This window comes from Chroicocephalus ridibundus, chromosome 2 (genome assembly GCF_963924245.1).
Source record: "Chroicocephalus ridibundus chromosome 2, bChrRid1.1, whole genome shotgun sequence".
Lineage (NCBI taxonomy): Eukaryota > Metazoa > Chordata > Aves > Charadriiformes > Laridae > Chroicocephalus > Chroicocephalus ridibundus.
In genome coordinates this window covers 41693807-41715203 of record NC_086285.1, presented here as the reverse complement: position 1 = coordinate 41715203, position 21397 = coordinate 41693807, and the positions used below count along the sequence as shown (strand labels likewise).

The 21397-nt window shown below is 37.7% G+C and overlaps 1 protein-coding gene across 4 annotated transcripts in view; it reads left to right on the top strand.

The window, feature by feature from the left end:
• The window catches only part of ZNF385D (zinc finger protein 385D), a 447035-nt gene that overhangs the window by 89300 nt on the left and 336338 nt on the right, over positions 1-21397 (top strand). For all 4 annotated transcript variants that reach the window (XM_063325173.1, XM_063325175.1, XM_063325172.1 and 1 more), the window contains exon 2: positions 684-962. In XM_063325173.1, coding sequence (XP_063181243.1) covers positions 684-962 — 279 coding nt within the window. The remainder of the gene's footprint in view (positions 1-683; positions 963-21397) is intronic.

Below are 21397 nucleotides of genomic sequence, written 5' to 3'. Positions count from 1 at the left end.
TTTTTCAGCAGCTGCACGGTGTTTTTACCCTTTCTTAGGTATGTTATTACAGAGTTGCCACATGTGTGGCTGATGGGCTCAACTTTGGGCACTAGAGGGTCAATTCTGGAGCTGCCTGGAGCTGACTCTCACCAGCGTGGGACAGCCCTTGGTGTTCTCTTAGGGAGGTCACCCTGCAGCCCCGGCTGCCAGCACCTGGGCACCTGCATCCAACGCAGCTTCCCAGGGAAGGTGACAGTTAAGATGTCATGAGCTTCATCTAGACTTTGCTGAGATTTCTAACTTAGCGTTTGTAAGGTAGCTTTTCTTAGGATAATTCCTAAATAAACTAACCAAGGGATAAGATAGAAATAATAATAATAAAAATAATAACTTAAAAACCCCACCCCCCTGACAGGTTGGTTCCAGTGAGAGATTTAATAATACCCCTGAACATTTAAAGACATGCACCTGAGTGGCTGTGACTCTGTTACTCAAGTTACAGAACAGAACTGAAAAACATGAACAGAAAGCAAAACGTGTGAGCAGGAATGTGGCGTTAAAATAGGAAAATGAAAAGAACCTGCCCTTTTTTGGTTTGCAGATGTAGAAAGCTTGCATATATTATTTTGTATTATTCAACAATTTTCCATCATGGGTGTGTGTTGTGTTTTTTTTTTCCTTTTCTTTTCTTTTTCCTGCAGAAAATATGAAGAAGCCCTGGAGCCCTGTTTTACCGGTTGATAACCACTCATACAATTCAGATTTCACATCTGTCCCGGACAGGGAAGGTGAGAAAGAATTAGCACCCGATGGCACTGAAGAAAAGAAGGAAAGAGAAAAGAAACACACCAATTTCACTTTGTGTAATGTTTGTAACATTCAGCTGAACTCTGCTGCTCAGGCACAGATCCACTACAACGGCAAATCCCATCAGAAGAGGTTAAAACAGCTCAGCAATGGAAATCTCAAGAGTGATAATGGTAAGCATTAAAATATTTCTACCTTTTGCCATGTTTTGACCTGAGAATAGCAGCAATGTGCAGTAATGTCAATATTTCTGAGTCTAAGCATTTTTTTTTATTCAGCCAACAAATCCTTTGAAGTTAAGGCAAATGTTCTCGGTGACTTTGGAGTGCTCGGGGTCATCCCTAGCATAAGCGTCTGGCAAATCGCTAAAAGTACACTGTCTGTTTGTTACATGTGTTTTCATTTTATATTTTGTTTATGTGATGATGTTGATTCAAATTCTTTCTCATACCATTTACATTTTGATGGTTTTCAGCATAATCAGTGATATTCTGTATTTCAGAGTCTACTAGAAAGGTTATATTTGTTAGGGGTATGTTTGCTTTTAATAAATGTGAGGCAGTTGCAAAAAACATTGAAACGAATACATGACAAAGAACAAATACGGTCCCAAACTCATTTAACTTTAGTTTGCTAATTCCGGGTTCAACACATAGCTAGCATAAGTCTGTTTAAAGATCATGACTGAAGTCGGACAGAGATGGAACAAAGGTTATTTTGATTTTTGTTGATTTCATTGACAGCTTTGCGAAAAGCATTTTGTAGTAGCTGGTGTGTTTTCCTATCACCAGAGTGAATTGTACACCTCAAAGAAAAACGTCTGTGGTTTTATGTAGAAAAACAGGTCAGATAATAGAGGCAAATGATGGTCTCTGACAAGAAAAAAAGCATGTTATATGTTATGTTATAATTTTCTCTGTTTCATAACAGGTAGTACTCAACTTTGCTGTGCTATGTAGAGTAGTACTGTATTGTTCTACCTGCTTCTATGCACCGTGTCACAGAAATGATGGTCTTAATATGATGTACTTAAGACTTCCAGACTTTCTTTCTTCAGACGACACACATAGCTTAATATTTTGTGCTGTGAGTTGCTTCCTGCCCTGTCTGCAAGACATGCAGAACGCTAAGTCTTAGCCAGGATATGAGAGGTCTTTTAATAATCTGTGCTTTGTCTTGGCTTTAAGAATTGGGAATAATATGGGTATGTTGCTGAAGCGTGTTAGATGCGAGTGCTTTGCTGTGTACAAGGGGTTGCTCATTTCCTTAAAACAAAAAGCAAACAAAAAAATAAAGCAAACAAAAACCCCCCATAATACTGAACACCACAAATCATTTTGTCTTGAAGTGGTAGGACTGTAATGTTTGGCACTGTTCATAGTTCAGGCTTAGGAAGAATACCACTAAAACTCATAGGAGCTGTGAAAATGTGTAACGAAAGATTGATTTCCTAATTGATGCAATACGATTATCCACAAATGCAATACGGTTATCCACCAAAATTAGTGCAATACGGTTATCCACGAATCTATTCTTTCTATAACCAAAGGTATTCTTTCCAAATAAACACAGTGAAATGTTATTGATATCTTCAGTTAAGACAAAATTGTGTTATCGTTATTACTAGCACAACAATTTTGCTAATGATAGAAAGTGTTTTTCTGCAGTTCACTTTTCTGCTTTAATCCATGATAATGAAAGAATTAGTAATTAAGCGATGCTGAAATTAGTGTCAGAAGGCTTCAATCGTGCTTCAACATTTATATTCTAGAGAGGATCAAAGTAGTAGTACAGAGGCATGTCTCTTCCTTTTTGTCATGTGTAGCTGCATCCGTTTGTAGTCAGAAAATAGCTGATTGACTGTATAGCGCTTTGTTTCAAAGTGCAGTTATTTTGAGGGGATGCCTGAAACGTGAGGCTTTTCAAATCTGGCAGATTTTTGAGTATCGTCAAAAGTAGCACTCCACTGGGAGAATAACATAGGGAAGAGCATAAGGAAGTGATTTTTCCCATGTCGCCAAACTTTGAGACTTCAGGGTTTTTTTTTTTAACTGAACGTTATAAGTGAAATATGAACATTATAAGTGAAATAGAGACCAATATTAAGTATTTCTTGCTAAAAGTTAGAACTGAATATTTGAGTAACCACCCTCCCCTCACTTTGAACAGAGACCCTGTTTGAGATCCCTTTTCTAAGTCAAGTAGAAATCGGAACGTAACAGACCTTCCACAATAATAGATTTTGTCAAAACTCGTATATCTGAAATATGGGTAATGTCTTTCGGACTAATTATTATTTTGTTGACGAGACCCCAGCAAGCTCGACTGACGTATGACCATGACCGAAAAAAATTATGACTTGACCCTTTCTGTTTATCATGTGCACGCAAGTGATGCTTTTTAAAGGTCACTGATGTAACTGAGGTAACTGTTAAACGTGCATAGTACTGTTTGTTTATTGTATGTCAGTATGCTGCTTTATTTATGAGAATGGTATTTCTTGTGTGGAAGTCTGATTGTCAGAGAAGACAGCTGTTATGCTCAATGTCCAGGTTAACGGTCACATCATTCTCGAGACTAAGTTCTGCTGTAAAGTAAAACTAAGTAAAGGCTCTGCTTTATGAGATTGTCTTCTAAGGCTTCATCATCAGTAGTTATTCATTATATCACATGTTGAATGAGTGAAGTACTTGAACTGTGCACAAGAAAACCGCATTTTCAAATACAGCGATTCATGGAATGTACTGTGGGTTGTACGTGCCTTTGCAAAGTTGTGTGCTCACTTGGAACTAACGTACATCGAAAGGTTGGGAAAAATATTGGAAATGTTACTTCTCCTTGTTTTGTTTCATTTTGGAATTATTCCCACAAAGCAGGACAGATTTGTGTGTTTTATATCATGAGGGGTAATAGAAATGGAGGGTTGATTTATATGAAGCAACAGCCCGTGCCTTGTTCCCAAATAATTTGCAATGGACTGCTGAACAGAGGTAGGGTTCAGCTGTATTAGCAACTGACTGTGTAATTAAAGCTGTCACGCTGTAGTCATCGTCTTCAATCTGTGTGAAGTAGCTTTTTTTCTGCTGGACACAAATAACAGAGCATGTTACTGGAATATCTCTACATAATTTTGTAAGGTAAGTTAATTAAGCGCAAAGCCTATTAACCTCTGCAAATATGCAATTAATAAATGACGTGTGTTGTGGGGTTAAAAGCAGCATTTCTTTGCTGCCGTATTGGTATCTGTACTGAATTTGAACAACTCAAGTGGAACCGGATTTACTTCAAAAAGTTTTGCTGGTTGCTCATCTGTCAGCGTGGCAGCTTCAGTGTTATGACGCCCGCTCGGCTCCTTCCTGGGGCAGAGCAGCCTCGGAACAGCACACAGTGCAGAGTCACAAAAACAACGTGAACCCCTTGTTTCTTGTGTCCTTACTTGGAACAGTGATTTGTGATGACTTAACAGGACATGGTGAGACATCAGCGCTTCTGTTACTGAACTGTATGCGCTTGGGAGTAACAGAATTTTCCGTGTTTCTTCCTCCCAATAATTGCCTTTTATGTCACTTAAAAAGACTTCTCACCCTTTCCTTGTTACACCCTATAATATATTCTTGCTGGTGACTTTTTTTGCCTTTCTGCTCTCATACATGCCGTAGCAAGGTGACAAGCAAGTCAGTGGAGATTTCAAGTAAGTTTTGAGGTTAAAAGAGGGCAAAATGCATTTCCTGCCTGGTCTGCTGACATTGTACCACTTCTCACAAAACCAACCTGGACGCTATGGGAAGAGATGACCTCTTGTGGGAAATTGTTTATTCTGACCAGCAGGAGCAAGACTCACGTTTCTACCGACAGAATGGAAAAACTAACTGTGGATGCAAATGTATGTTACTAAGGTTTTATGTAAACCAGCATTTCCCCCGTGCTTCCTTTTGTGTAAGTTGCTGAATCATCATGAGTGAGTGAGGCATGGTTAGGACAAAAGCTAAAACTGCTTTCCTCTGCACTACTTTTGACAATACATTAGATAACAAGTAGAGAAATGACACAAAATTCATAGAACTCCTTTCAGTTTAAAAATTTTCTGAAGCACTGTTCTTTTGAAACATAGGAGCCAGTGAGGCAATTGGCAGTAGTTTATCTAGCTGAATTCATAACCCAGGCAAAAGACTATCCAGTGAAGCAAGTTTCATTTACTTTCTTTTAAACTAAACCTGCCTACAACTTTTTTTCAGTGAAATTCCATCTTAGTAAAAATTTATTGTATATGAACCAAGGACAGTGAGTGCATGGAAAAAAGAAAGGGAAAACAACAGAATTAAATATCCTTTTTTTTTTTTTTAATCCCTTGGTAATTGCAAAAAGCAAATCTCTTAATTGAGCCCTAGATACTACTTAAGAATGAATAACAATTTGATTGTTACAGTTATACTGAAATATGCACTAAATATGAGCAAAATTTGTTTCATGCATTTTTTTTCCAAGTGCATTTGGTTGTTGAACGTGGTTTCCCACAACAGCTCTTGAGATGACAATTCCATAATATCTACACAGTAAACTTTTGCACACTGGTCAGAGAAAATATTTGATCTTTTACAACTTCTTTTTTTGCATCTAAATCCTAACTTTTTACAGTCCCGCAGGTAGGAAATCCAGAAGATTCACCTAAACCACTTGCAGAGTCTCCTTCCTTGTGCTTTTCTGTTGCTGGTTCTTTTTTAGTTCTGTGCTACTGCTTTGCTTTGCACTTCTGCTGTCATGTTTTTGATCGTGAAACTGGGGCAGGCAGAATTTTATTTTGAGATGGTAAACTACTAAGCTACAGCTTTAAGGAAATGGTATCACCTGCTCTTTGCATTGCATTAGCCTTCCTTTCAGAGAAAGAGGATTGGATAAGGCACTGAGGAGTGGGGGAAATCTTCAGGCAAAGTATATCCTGCTTCAGAGGAGGAGCGCATTTTCTATTAGTTTCCTGGGAAACGAGTATTTTCAGATCAGCTTGAGATGTCTTTGGAAGTCATGTCTCTAGCAGTGACCTGCAACAGGTTCGTCTCAGGATGAAGGAAGAACTTGCACCACAACCACTATTTTACTGTTTTGGGGCTGCAAAATTTTTTTTTTTTTTTTAATTTCATGTCCTGATGCAGAGCCTCATGGCCAGTTAACAGTAAATCCTGTATGAGTTATCTTCTGGTTTTAAGCCTCTAGTTTGTGGGTCATCGATGCCAGTATATAGATGTGCATAGATGCACAGCAGGTTCCTTCTGGGTATTCTGTAATACCTCCCAAATGTCAAAGCTGGAGATCTCTGGACAAGTAGGCCTGGCTGAGGGTGGTGTGTTGTCATTTCCACTGCTCCCAGATGTAAATCTTCCGTCTTATTCCGAAGCACTTGTCTGGTTTCATCGTGTTCCTGTTCCAGTTAGTGAACTGTTAACTAGTGTCTGCTTTTAAGAGGACTTTTGTAAGCAAGATATGTTTTAAAGCACTACTTGTGTTTGCAGAACTTATGTTTTTCTATATTCAAGACTGTAATACCCACCGTGTATGACATCATAGTTCAGCACAAAGTTTAATCATGAGGTAGCTTGTGTATCATTGAATGAATTAAGCTTAAGAAAGAGCCAGCTCACACCAGTCACATGCATGATGCTCATAATTCCCCTGATAAGCACAGTAGGATCCACTTGGCTTTGTGAGTATACAAAAAGTGATGGATGGATGTTAATTGTGGACAAACTCTTTACCTGTGAGCAAATATCCATTGTAGGCTTGCTATAGTTAGGTGGTTGCTAGATATTACAAATAAATACACAGGGACATTAGTAAATTTTAATACAGACCAATCATAGGTAAACCCTGGCATTGTAACAAGTTGTGGGGAGGCTGGGGAGACAGTTTAGTGGGTGCACCTGGAATTACTTCAATAATGCCTTGAAGGCACAAACGTAACATACCTTTCAGCAATCCCCAAAACTTTCTTTTGTATTTGGGGAGGAGAAATTCGTAGTAGTTAAACAATTTTTCATGTAGTTTATCTGGTAACTGGTCCACTGAATAACATGGCAGAATGAAAAAATCATAAAAATTATAGGAGCCTAGAAAACTGCATTTATTAATTATGATTAATTCTTCAGAAGCTGGGTGATAAGTAGAAATTTATGGCTAAATACGCTTAAAGTATTTTTGAAGTTCCTTATTGTTCATTAAGTGCACTTAAGAATGTGCTTATGTCCTTTGTTGAAGTATGGTTTCAGTCTCAACTGTGACATTCCTGTCTTTTCTACCATCTTAGGTGTCAACTGAATAAAACCTGCTGTGACAGTTTATTATGAATCAAACTGTTTAAGGTATACGAAGGGTTTTAACTGCGAAGAACATCTGCCCAGGGTCTAAACAAGCCTCTAACTGCAGGTTGAAAAAATTACAAAGAATTGGGTCTCTTCTAGTTTTCTGCCTGAATATATGACTGCTCAGGTTCTCTTTTAATATCCCCAGCTGTATAGAGCGCCCTTCTTTTGGGTGCCATCTCCAAAGCAAGATTCTTAGCAAGTTCTCTTCATCCGTAGGACATGGATGTCTGTCCGTGAGAAATTCTACGACAGTGTTGGACAGCTGAAACAAGTTCAGAAGTGGGTCCTTACTGTGCTGCCTCCTAACAAAGCTGGGTAGGGTTTCTGATGGCTCTGCTAAGGCGGTGGGGGCTGAGGTACTTAAAGGTGTCTTCAACAGCACACAAAGGTGCCATTATGTGCAGGTTAGAGGGTGAAAATCTTCACCCCTGGTGTGCCTGCTTGCTACTTTTAATCCTCTTCCATACTCACAGTTCTTGCTCTGTGTGTTCCAAACGTTGTTCTCTCCCGGTTCACTTGTCCTTTATAGGCGTCTATGGCCTCATGTCTTCAGGAGTTTATGTTACCCCTGGGTGTAGAAGACTTTTTCTTCTATGTTGAAAAATAACTGCCCTTTCAGTCCTCAAACCTGTGCTTAAAATACGCTTGCGAAAAGCGGGAAAGCTGACTGTCATCTTGCTCTCTTTGCACCTCTGCTTAACATCAACGTACCCTCTCTTCATCCCCTCTTTTCCTTTTCCTCTCCTCTTTTTCCTGCTGTATGGCTTCAGGCTAGACCCTGCCGTACACCATATTTATCTGAACTGGTTTGTTTTTCTGTTTTAAAGTTAATGCTGTTTTAGGTAAGTGTTGTCTTAATGTTTTGTGCTGTAGCAGGAATACTGATAATTAATACTAAATTAGCTGTATAAGGCTCAGTTCCTCTGGGAGAAATCTTTGTCCATCTGTGGTGTTTCCGAACTGTGCCGAGATGTTGGTCTGCCATTCTTTGCTTCTCCCTGAGTGTGGCACCAGTCTCATTTCTGAGAGCGCTGGCCTGCGATCTCTACTTGCATGTACAGTGAACAAACTGTTGAAACCTGTTTTGCAGGATCTCCATTCAGTTCTGCTTATATCACCAGGTCCAATATAGATTATGATGACCATGGCTTCCTTCCAGACCTTCTCAGTAACTTGTCGTCTTTTAATATGATGGGGTATTTTTCTGCACTGGCATCTGGTAGGCAACAAATCTTCTGTGAGTCATGACAACGCACTAAGTTTATCAACATTTCCTGGTATTAATTTCCCCAGAGCTAGCTTTTCCCATATTCAGTTATTTTTCTTACTTCAAATATAGGTCTATATTCCTCAGTGAGGCTCTAAAAGGATAATTTTGTGTCTGTTATGTGGCATTATTTTTTTTAATTTTTAGGATATGGCAGAATTTAAGAAGAATTTTTGACCTATATCTGAATAGAAGAAAAATAAAGCAGATATCATCAAATGTGACACGTTTCAGTAATGCCGACTTTTTCTTATTTACAGCCTTTTATTCCTCTGATTCAAAACATACTGTCTTCCTGATAGTCATGTCACTGAAATCTTTAGTTAATTTTTTTATCCTCTGACATTTTTCACAGTAGGGTGAAATATATTTCAAGATCAGAGTTTTAAGACCAGCTTAAATGAAATTAATTACAAACTCCTGTTGATTTCAAGAGAAGGAGGCAAGGTCTTCACTCTATTGGGGAACTTAATTGAGGTTAGCGCAAATTTATGCCAGTTCAGTTTATGTTATCGAGGAAGCACCAATTCTAATCTACAGGTCACACTGCTACTGTGGGAACGAGTTAATCTGTATGCTGTCTGTCTGTCTTGCACTAATGCTTGTAGGTTAGCCTGGCTGGAGTCCCCATGCAGACAGCATTGTAGATACATAGACATAATCAAGATTTCCCCCCCAGGCTTTCAATATATGTGAAATTAGAGAGCTGGAAAGATACACAGATTGTAAGCAAAGCAGCTTACTTACTAAAATAATTCTTTGTTCTGTAATCAAAATTGAAATTCTTCTCTAGAGACTTTCTGACAAGGTAATATGTCTTTAAATGCAAGCCCTCCCTAATGGGGATGGTATATAATTTCTTATATGGAATATAATGTGAAAGATTATTCAGAAATGGAGTATTATTAACCTTTTTCTATTGAAACTGTTCAATTTGTAATTATTCTTGAGAACACTTAACTCATCTGTCCCTTTTTTTCTAGGAGAACCCCATTCCTACCTTTGAGTAATTCTCATTCCATCCCAATAGAAATAGCAGTATTATTCAAAAGTGGATTAAGAATTTCTCCTTCTGTTTCCATTCCTGTCCTCAAATTCAGTAGAGGTTTGAACCTTGGTAACTTGCATTATGAATAGATGTGTTTTCCACGGGGGAAAGACAGTAGAATTTTGTCTTTTTCTTGGTGCTCATTTTTAACTATTCGATTAATGCGTCTGAGTTTTTCCTAGGGTGTTGTCTGGGTTTGGGGTTGTTTTTTTTTCCATATCACTTTTTTTTTTATTTGATCATCAAGAAAACCAACGATTACACGGCCATAGTTCTGACTGCACTTAGCTCCGTTTTCCTCACTTTTGATTCAGGCACGTTATGAGTCATAAAACTTTTGTATAGTAAAACACAGATGGATGCATATGCATAGCTGGTCATTCTCAATAAACTCAGTGCTGCCTTTTTTTCCTTTTGTTGTTGTAAAAATAGTTTCTTTGATGTTTCTTTTATGTTTCTTTTTTCCTGGAAGAAGTAGCAAAACTCTACTTGAGAAGATGACAGCATTCTTCTTACCAAAGGTAGTTGAGACAAGGACTGTAGACAAATGTAACCAAGTTCAAGTTGAAATACTACCAGGGATGTCCCTCAGCTTGGTAGTGATATCTGATACTCTGAAGTGACTTTGCTATGTGATGCATTAAAAATGAAAAGTCTTTAAAAGAAGCAGTTCGCCTTTTTGGAGTGACCCCACACCCATAGAGCATTAGGGTCAAACCTATAGGAGTGTTTCTTGTGGAAATGTGTGCTGGAAAAGTGTGCTGGAAAGGGCTAATGGGCGATCCTGCTGCCATCTTCAACTTTCTGGAAGGATTTTAGAGAGAAGATGGATTTGTACAGTGAAAGGGCAAGAGGGAGTAGCCACAAGTTGCAGCAAGGGAAATTCTGATGAGACATAAGGAAAAAAGCATTCAGAGCTTCACTATAAAATGGGTAAGCACTGTAATAAGTTGCTTAGAGAGGCTGCGGGAATTGTTCTCTGGGGATTTTAAGAACTCAACCTGATCTAACTTTGAAGCTAGTTCTGTTAGGAGTAGGAGGTTGGGCAAAGTGAATTCCAGAGATCCCTTTCCACCTGAATTATTCTAAGGTGCTGTAGAAAATACACTGGGAAAAACTTCAGTTTTAAAGATTCAGGGGCCTACGTGCTTAATTTACATCAGAAGCAAGATATATACAGCAAAAGGCTTGGATTTTTTTCTTCATAGCTATGTGTTTAAAAAGGAAAAAATGCCAAGAAAACTCCACTCAGTGTCAAGTTGCTGGTGTTATTTGACAGACACAAAACAAATACAGTAAAATCTGTATTCTTACAAAGGCTTTGAGATGTAAAACAAACTGTCAAAGCCTTTTTCAGTATTTTTATTTTTTCATCAAATTGCCTGTAGCATAGTCAGAACTGCATGTTACAATCTATCCAGGTAAAGATTATCAAAATAAAAATTTTGTCCTCTAAAAGAGGAAATCTAGGAACAACACTACTAGTGTACGTGGATCTTGTTTTTAGACCTTTTTGGTGTCGTTAGTGGTGATAGAGGGAAGAACAAATGCTATGGGATGCAGTACTAGGTAACAACAGATACCGTGTTGTTCAATGGTGTATTAAGACAGACTTGGTCCTCATGCAGGCCAGTATTAGTAGCCATTCAAATTATTTTTCTTCTTAAAATACATGAACTTTTAACATAAACCGTTGAAGATGTCAACAGTAGACTCTGCCGTGTAAACACTGGAGCGATCAAACAGCTCATTTAAAAAATGATCCAATAGTTTATATTGAATTTTTGCTGGTTTTTTGTGTGTGGTGTTTTTTTTCTCACAGATCACGTCTCGTCATGAAATTAAATTATGACTAATTAAAGAGTAAATTTTTGTATGTTGAGGGGAAAATTCAGTTCTGTAATTAGAATTGTCATTGTAAACTAGTATCAAAAGTACTATATATCAGTAACAGAGTATTTCCAATGTTTTAAAATCCCAAAATGTTTAAGAAAAAAACCTTGCTGTAATAATTCACTGTGTTTTATTTGATTTTATCACTGACTTTTGATGTCAGTGACCTTTGTCACAAACAGATGAAATATGCTTGAGAAAGCCAAAGAAAAGATCCTGGAACTGCCAAGCTTTGAAAAATATATATCATTCAGAATTGCAGCGTTGGCATTTAAAGACTTACTACTGTGAAATAAATTGTTTCAAGAGGAGTGGCAAGCCTCTCTGGTCTTATGAAGACTCCAAGTTAAAAGACTGGAAATAAAAAATGCTATAGCTAAAGAAAGAATAATGAAATAAGTTTATTTCAACAGATTGACTCTCTTAATTTTATCTCTGTGAGATTGGATGTATCTGTCAATAGTTACAAATGACTTCATGTTTTTTGGTACAGGCTAGAAATTTGGACCGTAGGTTACTTTAATCTGTTACATACCTGTAAATCTGTTGTGGGGGAAATAATTTGCTACTTTTGTGATTCCTTTGATATCGCACACAGACATCCTACAAAATCTATTGACCGTGTTAATAGAGTGCTGGAGGGTCAGGTTAAATTTGAATACGTGTGCTTCTGAGTATAGTGATTATATATTCATACGCACACACACAAAAATCATGGCACGCTTTATTCTTAGTCTGCATAGAGATATGTTAGCTCTTGGGCTAGTTTGGAAGAAAATTCCAGTGCTGTGCTTTATGGGGAGCACATTTGTGCACCGTCTTCCTATTTGCTCAGAGTCAGCCCTGTACGGTAGTCAGCAGCTAGTTACTTTTTAATCTTTGAAAATTGTAGTGGATGTCTTTTTGCTGAAGAACTGCAATAACTTCTTTTTGAAAGGAATTTTCCGAGCAGTATGTGTTTATTTTGTCAAACCAGAAGTCACGCTGATGATGTTTTCAAGTGAACATCAGTAGGAATAAAGCTTCCCAATCCTTAATGGCTCTGGAAAGCTGAGTTGCATTTCTTCTAATTCAGTTTTATTCACTGATCCTGCAAATTTTATAGTCCAGAGAAGCTGCTTTTACTCAGTATGACGTAAGGATTTTTCCCTTCTTAAGTCTTTGTATTTTTCTATTCAATACAGTCAAGAAAGCCTCTTGCACTTTAGTATTCATATTATTTTATGACTGATATAATCCAATACTTAACAAGAATAGGCGTGATTACTTCTGACATATCTCTAGGAGTATGTTAATTGTTGATAGGATTACTAAAACATCATATCTTTATGTAAGAATGTTTTTTTTCACCATCGATTTGAAGTGGTATGGTTGCCGTTCAGTGCTATTATGACACCCCTGGTATATTTCGGTAAACGCATGCATCCCTTCCTATAGCCACTTTTTAAATTTCTTTAGAGAATGATCTTCATAATATTACTTTCTTCTTTTGGCAACTAACTGTGGATATTTTATTAAGTGTCATCATAGAAAGCTTCAGTAATCATGCTTAGCTGATCCCCAAAGTTACCCGGAGAGAGAGTTGTCACCATGACTTACTGTTTGCGGATACCCAAAGGATTTCTGGTTAATCTGTTCTGACAGAGCTCTCCAGGCTCCGCAGTTCACCTGCTATAGATGAGATGCCATTAAAATGTGGTGGCAGAGGCAGCATGTGCAACCACAAAACGGCAAGAGTGGCGAGTTTATAGTGCAGTGTCTGAAGGGGGGGTGGGGGAAATCAAATGATATCTGCTTCATTCTTTATATTCCTTTGATAATAAAGCATTTCACAATGTTCTCGAGACCAAAGAAGACAGGAATATGTACACAAAGCACAGCATGAATTTTGAAATGTGCTCAATTTGTTTATTTTGTGTACAAAGTGAGGTGCCTAAGGCTCCTTTTCTCTTGACATTGTGTAAGGTCGAAAACCCACCCACTGTGACCCAAAGAAGCCCTACGGGAAAGGCAGGATATTACCCATACCGAGGGCAGTAATCAGGCCAACAGCAGCTTCCTACTAGACCATTTTACTGTAACAATATGTGAGGTTAGACTCATAGTGTTTAATCTCATGGAAAACTTTAGAAGGCCTTGGTTCCCATGGAGAAGCTTGCTCTTTTGTAGTAAAATGTCCTTCACAACCCCCTGTGGCACGAACCCCTGAACAAACTTTTATGCAGGATAAAAGGGGATCAGTGCTGTGGCATGAAGAGACTGACTAAGGAAGGAATAGTAGGATTCAGATGGGGCTAGGTCGGTACTTTTTCATGATTTGGTGGGAAAATCAGGCATGAAAATTCATTTTTTATAGGATGGGATTAACTTGCAGAGATAAATAGAAATGCAGGAAATTACTAGAATGAGTAAACGAACAACTGTGGGGAAGACTATGGGGATAGGGGAGGGAACTGTTTGTCTTTTATGTCAGATTGAAAACCTGACAAAACATAAAATATTTTTTGCTTCCTGACCATCTTGAAGTCATTAAGGAAATTACCATAAATTTTCATAGACTTTATATTTCACGTTCACTTGAATGCCTGGTGCGTGTTATTTCCTACTCAGATGGTGGGCTCCCTCTGCCAGGCGCCAGCAGGTTGGTGTAAATTACCCAGCAGAAGTCAGAATGTTTTTTTCATTGCAAGCTGACAAAGTGAAAGACATGCAAAAACCCAATACTCTCCCCAGCCCTACTACCTCTCATTTCTTCCTCCTCCTCCTTCTTCAAGGAACCATAGGAAAAGAATTCATAGTCATTACCTGAGGAAAACTGAAGTGAAATGCTTGTCTGATAACTGATTTTGAGCAAGGAAAAGAGTTCAAAGCTAAACCGTGGCATTTCTCAACTGTTTGAATCTACATGATATTTTGTTTTTCTGCCTTGTTTTTAATCCAGAGTTGAAAAATAATGTTTCCATGCTACACAACTTAAAAACAAAGATAAAGTTCTTAATAACTGGAACTACGTTTCAAGAAAATCCGTTTCTCTATTGCATTTTTAACGCCATATAAACACTAGCAAGAAGATACAATGCAAAAAAACGCTTTCTGCCTGGCTCACAACAAGAAGAATTTATCCCAATTTGGATAACGTACCTGAACACTAAAGAACAGAGGTATGAATAACACATTTCATCTGAGGAATCCAGGTTTCCTTGCATATGAAGTTGGGTGGGCCTTGGAACATTTCTCATAGAAATATAAACCATACATAACTCTTTGGACTCTTCTAGGAGGAAACTCTTTTGGAGCATAAAAAGACCCGTAGCTTATTTGTCATGTTGCAGTTTCATCAGTTGGTCTACTATTGCTAGTTTAATTAGATCATGATACCTGTGGAATTATTTAATACCATATGGTAATATTATATCTGCTATGTTGGCGGTCTTCAGGATGCGGATTCTGTTACCCTTATCACTGTGTAAGGCACAAGGCATGCGAAGACTCTAGAGTAATACTATAAATAGCACAAAATATTGGTAGCATCAAAAATAAAAATGAGGGTTTGTTGTTTGTGGTTGGGTTTGGTTTTTTTTTTATTCCCTCTAAATTCACTTTGGGAGTGCTGAAGGTGTTATCTGGAGAGCGGGGGGCGGGGAAGAACTGAGGAAAAGAATTATTTGTTTCATTTTGTGGAAGTTAATTTAATGCTTCATGGGAATGGCCTTGGCTTTCTCTCCCTCCTTTTCTGAACACTGTTACGTGGAGTTCCTTATGCTCTTGCTATCTTTACCACAAAAGTGTCTGTATTTTAGCAATACTGCTAAGCGCACAGTATGAGAATATTAAGGCTTTATTTAGGAGAATCTTTCTGTGGCATTAGTAAAAACCAGGCTGGTTCTTGGTGGTGGTTTTTTTTTTTCTTTTGTGGTGTTTTTTTTTTTTTTTGTTTTGTTTTAATCTTCCAAAACGCTAATTGAACTGTGAAATGCTCTTGATATCTTTTGGGGATTTTAACTCATGTGCCTAAAGCATCTTACTGTTTTAAACCCAATTATTAAATAGTTGCCCTGGAAGGAAGAAGTGTAGCAAACCTTCCTTTTTGCCTGTATGCAGCACATGCTGCAAGTGAAATTACATAACCTCTTTATATTCCAACTCTGTTCTTCCATAAACAAACAGCAACATTGTTAACTTAAGCGTGTACAAAAACAATATTATGAAGGAATAAAACCCATACTTATTACTTGTAGTATGCAGCCATTTTTCCTCCTTTTCTTTATGGTGATACTTGCCATGCAGACAACGTTTTCTAACAAATTAAATTGCAAAGAAATAATTCCTTCAGAAGGTCCCTTTCAGCTTCATTTCTAACTCCCCCTATTAATACTGAAAATATTGGCAGCCATGTTTTCGTGATATTCACAGAATTGCTCAGAAGTTTACAGCTGCTTTTTTTTTTCTTCTTTGTGAAGACCAAAACAAAAAAATGTTTATTGTTCAACAGTTGTTAATGTATAAGATGTAATAGTCCCACCCTTGTTTTTTTACAATTAGAAAAGAAACAAAACCTGGTGGATATTTCATTTATGTGGCAATTCATTGGTGTCTGAAGCCGCTACTGCCAAGCTCAGGAAGGGTTTGTCCTGAATAAATGCTCGGGGGGTTGATCCGTGATTTTTTAAATGCCTTTGGGAGGTGAGATCAGATGCGTAAGAATGTGATTGTGTTTATTTTTTACGTGAATCCCACTGGTAGAATCCTTAGGGATTTGCTGTATCAAAGATATTTATGAGAATATTGCCCTTGGCTACAATTTGGAAGGGAGCAATGTAGGACAGGGACGGATGAAGGATAGGCAAACCGGTGACTGGTCATAGAGAATGGTGAGAGCCTCTAGATACCCTTTCTGATACATAGCACTCAGGTAAATTAGATAAATGTGCAAAAATCTGCAGTCACGTTTCCACTTCGAAGGTTTGCTTTTGTACTACAATTTCCTGAATTGTTCCTAATTTCAGAAACAGCAAAGCAAAGAAACAGGAGGATTAGTCGCGCAAGGGATGGACTCAGTATATGCTGTTGTCCGTACGTGGCGTGGGATGATTTGGAGAGCAAGATCTTCAGGCACGTGGCTGTTATATTTGGCCTTTGGTGTGAAATAGATGTTTACTGTTTGTACGCATGAATTCTTCTGTGTTCTTGCAGTCTTCCTGATTTAAAGGGAAGAATTGGGCAGGAAGACAGTAAGTAAGTAAAACCTGGCATAGCAGTTCCTCAGCATGTCTAGATTTACATTTTCCATGAGTAATAAGTAGTAAAGATGATGGAGCAAGCAGAAAAAAGAGGAGAGTTACAAAATCAAATTTTATATGAAGTTTCTTTTCACTGAGGGTAAAGTAGGAGCTATTTGCCCTCAGTTCGGTAAGGGATCTTGAGCACTACAGAGGATGGTTGGACTCCATGATCTTAAAGGTCTTCTCCAACCTAAATGATTCTATGAACTAGCCAAAGTGCCATTTGAAAAAAAATAATAAAAAGAACATCTAACACATATTAATTTTGCTGACCAGAATAGCTGCATAATCTATAAGTAATATACATCTGCTGATTTATAAAAATAAGTATATGTATGCACAGGTGCACACACATAAAGAGGGCTTTTAATTAGATGCTCTGCCCCTTTAAATTTGCTGATTGAAAAATGAAGAATTCCTGCCCTTTAAACGTTCAGCTTTCACAGAGGTTACAGTAAATCTCTTAATCTCCCAAGCACTTATTCTCCTCTGGGTTTTTCACAGGCATTTATCCACAGGACATTCATTTCCAATCTGTATTTAAATCCAGGAATAACTATGTGGGCTTTGAGCTATCTGCTTTCATGCACTCCTAATGGGCTCTACCACAGGAACTCTGGATGAGCCGGAAAAAAAAAAAAATAGATTCAAGCCTAGTCATATTTGGCTTCCATTTCAGCTCGAGCTGAGTCTCTGTTTGTTCTTGTTGAAGAGAGCGTTAAAGAAAGCAATTATTTGTGGGCAAAGGAAGGGCAGGAAGGATCCATATTAAAGGATTTATTCTGGCTTTATAGAGAACACCAGCCTATCAGATTTTCAGGTTTACAATGGGATATAGTTGAACGTATCTGCAGAATGTGGTGTGAGGATTTGAAACATATCCTGGATTTTTGTCAAATGCCCTCAGCACTTTTTTTTTCTTGTTCCTTACAGAAACTGTAGACTGGATTCTGAGATGTAAATGGTCATAACTTCGCACTGTCCTGTAAATACGCACTAACTCACAGTAGCATTTTTCTCATTATTTAGTAGGTGCTTTGCAGTTAATATGCTAAATGGCCCATTTTTGTGAAAGAAACTTAGTATTAAATTAATATTATGGTTTGAAAGAAAACGCAGAAACACGGTATTAAGTAGTTACCATGAAGCTGCATCTTGGCCTTTTGGTGTTTTCTCTCTTGTCCATCCAAGAATTCATTTGACTTTCATTAAGAGAAGGAAGATAAGTGAAGGAGACTGAAAGAAACTGTGCTGAGGAGATGTCTAGTTCTGTATTTCCAGCCTATGTAAGATAAGCTAGTTTTCAAATTCAGGTTAAATGGTATCCAGAAAAATGTGTGGTATTATGAACGAACATAAATCCTTTAAACAATTTTTTCATCTTCTTCTGTCATTTTCTTCCAATACTATTTTTCTTTCTGGCATCATTCTCTTCATTATTCCTTTTTTCTGTCTCCGTTCTGTGATCCTTTCCCCACAGTACACATCCTTTTACTTTTTGTGCGCTGTATTTTTTATTCTCTGCCAATTCAGCTTTGTTTTGCTGTTTTGGTCTTATAAACATACTACTTTACCAAAGGCAACTGAATACCTTCTGTCAATAATACCAAGATGCGTTTCTTCTTTCCTGCTTATAGTATTGGATATACTTAAACTACTAGTAGTATAAAGGTTCGGAACAATGTTCATCATCCCTGGAGGTGTTCAAGGCCAGGCTGGATGGGGCTTTGAGCAGCCTGGTCTAGTGGGAGGTGTCCCTGCCCATGGCAGGGGGTTGGAACTAGGTGGTCTTTAAGGTCCCTTCCAGCCCGAACCATTCTATGATTCGATGGTTCTATTTTCTGGTAAATGTGCTTAACTTGAGATTTTACCTTTGAAAATGTTGTTACTAGGTAGCATACAGAGCAATGATGAATCATACAGTAGAAGGTAGATTTTTGTATTTATTTCTAAATTGCATGTCTTGGCCTCACGTGGAGCTATAAGTAAAAATAAACGGGCCAATTAAACTGTGATGCTTATTAAACTCCTGACAACTTTGGTTAGACACTCTTTCTTGGTGCTGGAAAAGTCTAACTCAGATCATTAGTCATCGCATGAGTGAACTTCTGGATAGATGGAGATTAGAAAAAAAGTTCAGGTCAAATCTTTGCGAGGTGCTGCTTACCTGTTTCAGTTTAGATTAAAGAACTCAGGCCAAGAAGTACCTTGAGGGGAAGCAATGAACTCAGACCAGTCCTCTCACAGTAGCACAGTAAGGGAAATGGAAAGGAGTTGCTGACTTTTACCAATTTGAGGTTTGACTCCTTAATTTACTGATATGCATAACCTAAAGAACAGATAATAATATGATCTAATTAAGTGTTATCCAGCTGCTTAGTAGATGATTGCCTGAGCAAATTTACTTAAAACCTTCTGGTACTAGGAAGAGAATAGTGATGAGCCTGAAACTTGCTTTTTATTTATGTATTTATTTTTCCCCCTTAAGGGATCAAAGCTCTGGCCAGCAGTTCTAAACATGTCTCTGACTCAGTAAATTTATACATCATGGGTTGTCTAACTCTGTTTTCTTACCAAGTGAAGCAAATGCTTGTAAGAGAATGCACAATGTTTCCGTAACCAGGAAAGTATTACTTAAGATCATTACACTTACTAGATTATTTAAACAAGAAGCCATTATATTGGTCTGTGCAGCAGCCTATCCTTGCGCTGCCAATTCCTAGCTAAAATTAAAAAAAAAAAAAAAAAGGTTCACGGTGAAAGAAAGAGGAAACCTGAAAAAATAATTTAAAAACTGGATAAGTTTGAAGTGGGAGTTTTCTAAATCTGGAAATCTGTTCTTTAATAAATCAGTTTTCAGTTACTGCTTTTCAAAAACAGTGAGTTGTTGGGTCACAGCAAGTTCGTGTTTGCTGTAGATTGCTGCACGTTGCTGGGAGGAATATGCATGCTTTTTAGCAATAATGTTTCTTAGCAGAGTTGACCATAGTAATAAAGAGAAATTGTCTGTGAAAGAAACTTGTTTGAAACAGCATTTAACTTGCAAGTCATAGAGGTTTATGCTGACTGATGGCACATTTAATGATCATGATCATGGGGACCAGAGCCTAGAGAATTCTCTTCAACTTACTGAATTTTTTCTTAATTTCTTAGGACCTTGGATGTTTGTGGGTTTTTTTTTTTTTTTCCTTTTTCATTTTTGCAAAGTAAATTTAAGGAAAGCGCGATATAGCCATGCTTTTCAGGATTTGAAACCTCAAAGACTGAATTCTGTCTCTTATTGAAAAGTTTACAGGTTGAAACACGAGCTTCTGTTTGTCACTTAGAGATTTAAGTTTTAATATTTGGCATTTGAGCCTAATTAATTTTTCCCAACATTTAATAACTGCATTTAAATGAGGCCTGTCTTGATGGTTAATTACTGGGAATTTATGACTGTCTTGACATTTCTAATACCCCGATGATTACAGTGAAATCACTTCCAAACTTACGTACATTTTAGGTTGTTTGCTTATGAACTGTTTATTCAGCCCCTTTCCTGGGAAGGCACCGTAGCGGTAGGGACTGCAGGTACTCAGCATGCTGCTGTCTCACTTAGTTTACATCAGCTTCTCATCTGGCAAAATTATCTGATAGTCCAGCAGGCATTTTCACCTACTTCTCATAACGATGGGGAAATTCACTAGCCAAGTAACACTTCTCAGCCAGCCCAAATGCAGGTGTGGAATATGAGACATGGATGTTTCCTGAGTTGCCCAAAATCTTACAATGAGCTTCTGGCAGCCAGAACTAGAATGAGGGATATACGATTCGTGTCCCAGTTTTCATGGCTTGCCTTTCTTCTGACATTTACAGTCGAAATCTGACAGGTAATTCACTTACCAGTCTTCGTATCCCCATCAAAAACTGTGGTACATCTCTTTCTTTATCCACAGCTGCCTGATCAAAATAAAATATATATTTAATTTCATCTTTTTAAAAGCAATATTGCAAAAGTTATTTCAGTTGAAGGTTTTTTATTCTAAGTTCTTTCCGATAATACTTTCTGATTCTTTGGCTTGTAATATATCGTAAACTTTGCCTTCTTAGCAGACCTGCTGTCGTCAAGTTCTGAAGAGAATTATGCTTATATGGATATGTTTCTAGGATTGCAAATGGAATATTCAGCTACGTTTCTTTCCCCAAACGTCAACACAGGAATGGTTTGTGAGAATACCTGCATGTCCGCTGAAGCTTATTTTTCTGTAAATTTTAGTCTGAGATTATTTGGATTTTCTTACTCATTTGTAAACAAAAAAACCCCCCACAAAATAAAACAACAACAACAACAACAAAAAACCCCAACAAAAATCCAAAGAACTAAAACAAACAAACCCCAAACCAAACTTGAGGATGTTTTTTACCTGGGAAAAATGAATCATTCCAATTCACTTTGGACATCAGATTAATTTACAGCATAAATGTTATGTTATGCTATGTACATTGCGTTAAGCATAATAACATAAAATAACAAGTAGTTCCACAGAGAGTAACGATGGAAATTTGCAGCTACACCATTTCTCATAATGCTTAATTTATAAGTTGTGAAGATCGGGTTATGAACTGGAAGTTACACAAGTTTTCAGTACCAGCCAAATTCATAAAGTATTTTACTCCGCTGAAATACAGTTGAACTCATTGGACACTGAGGCAGGTGCTCATGCCAAGAAATGATGGTCAAATACTCAGGCTCATGCCAGGGAGCTGCGGTTCCTTCGCTTCCATC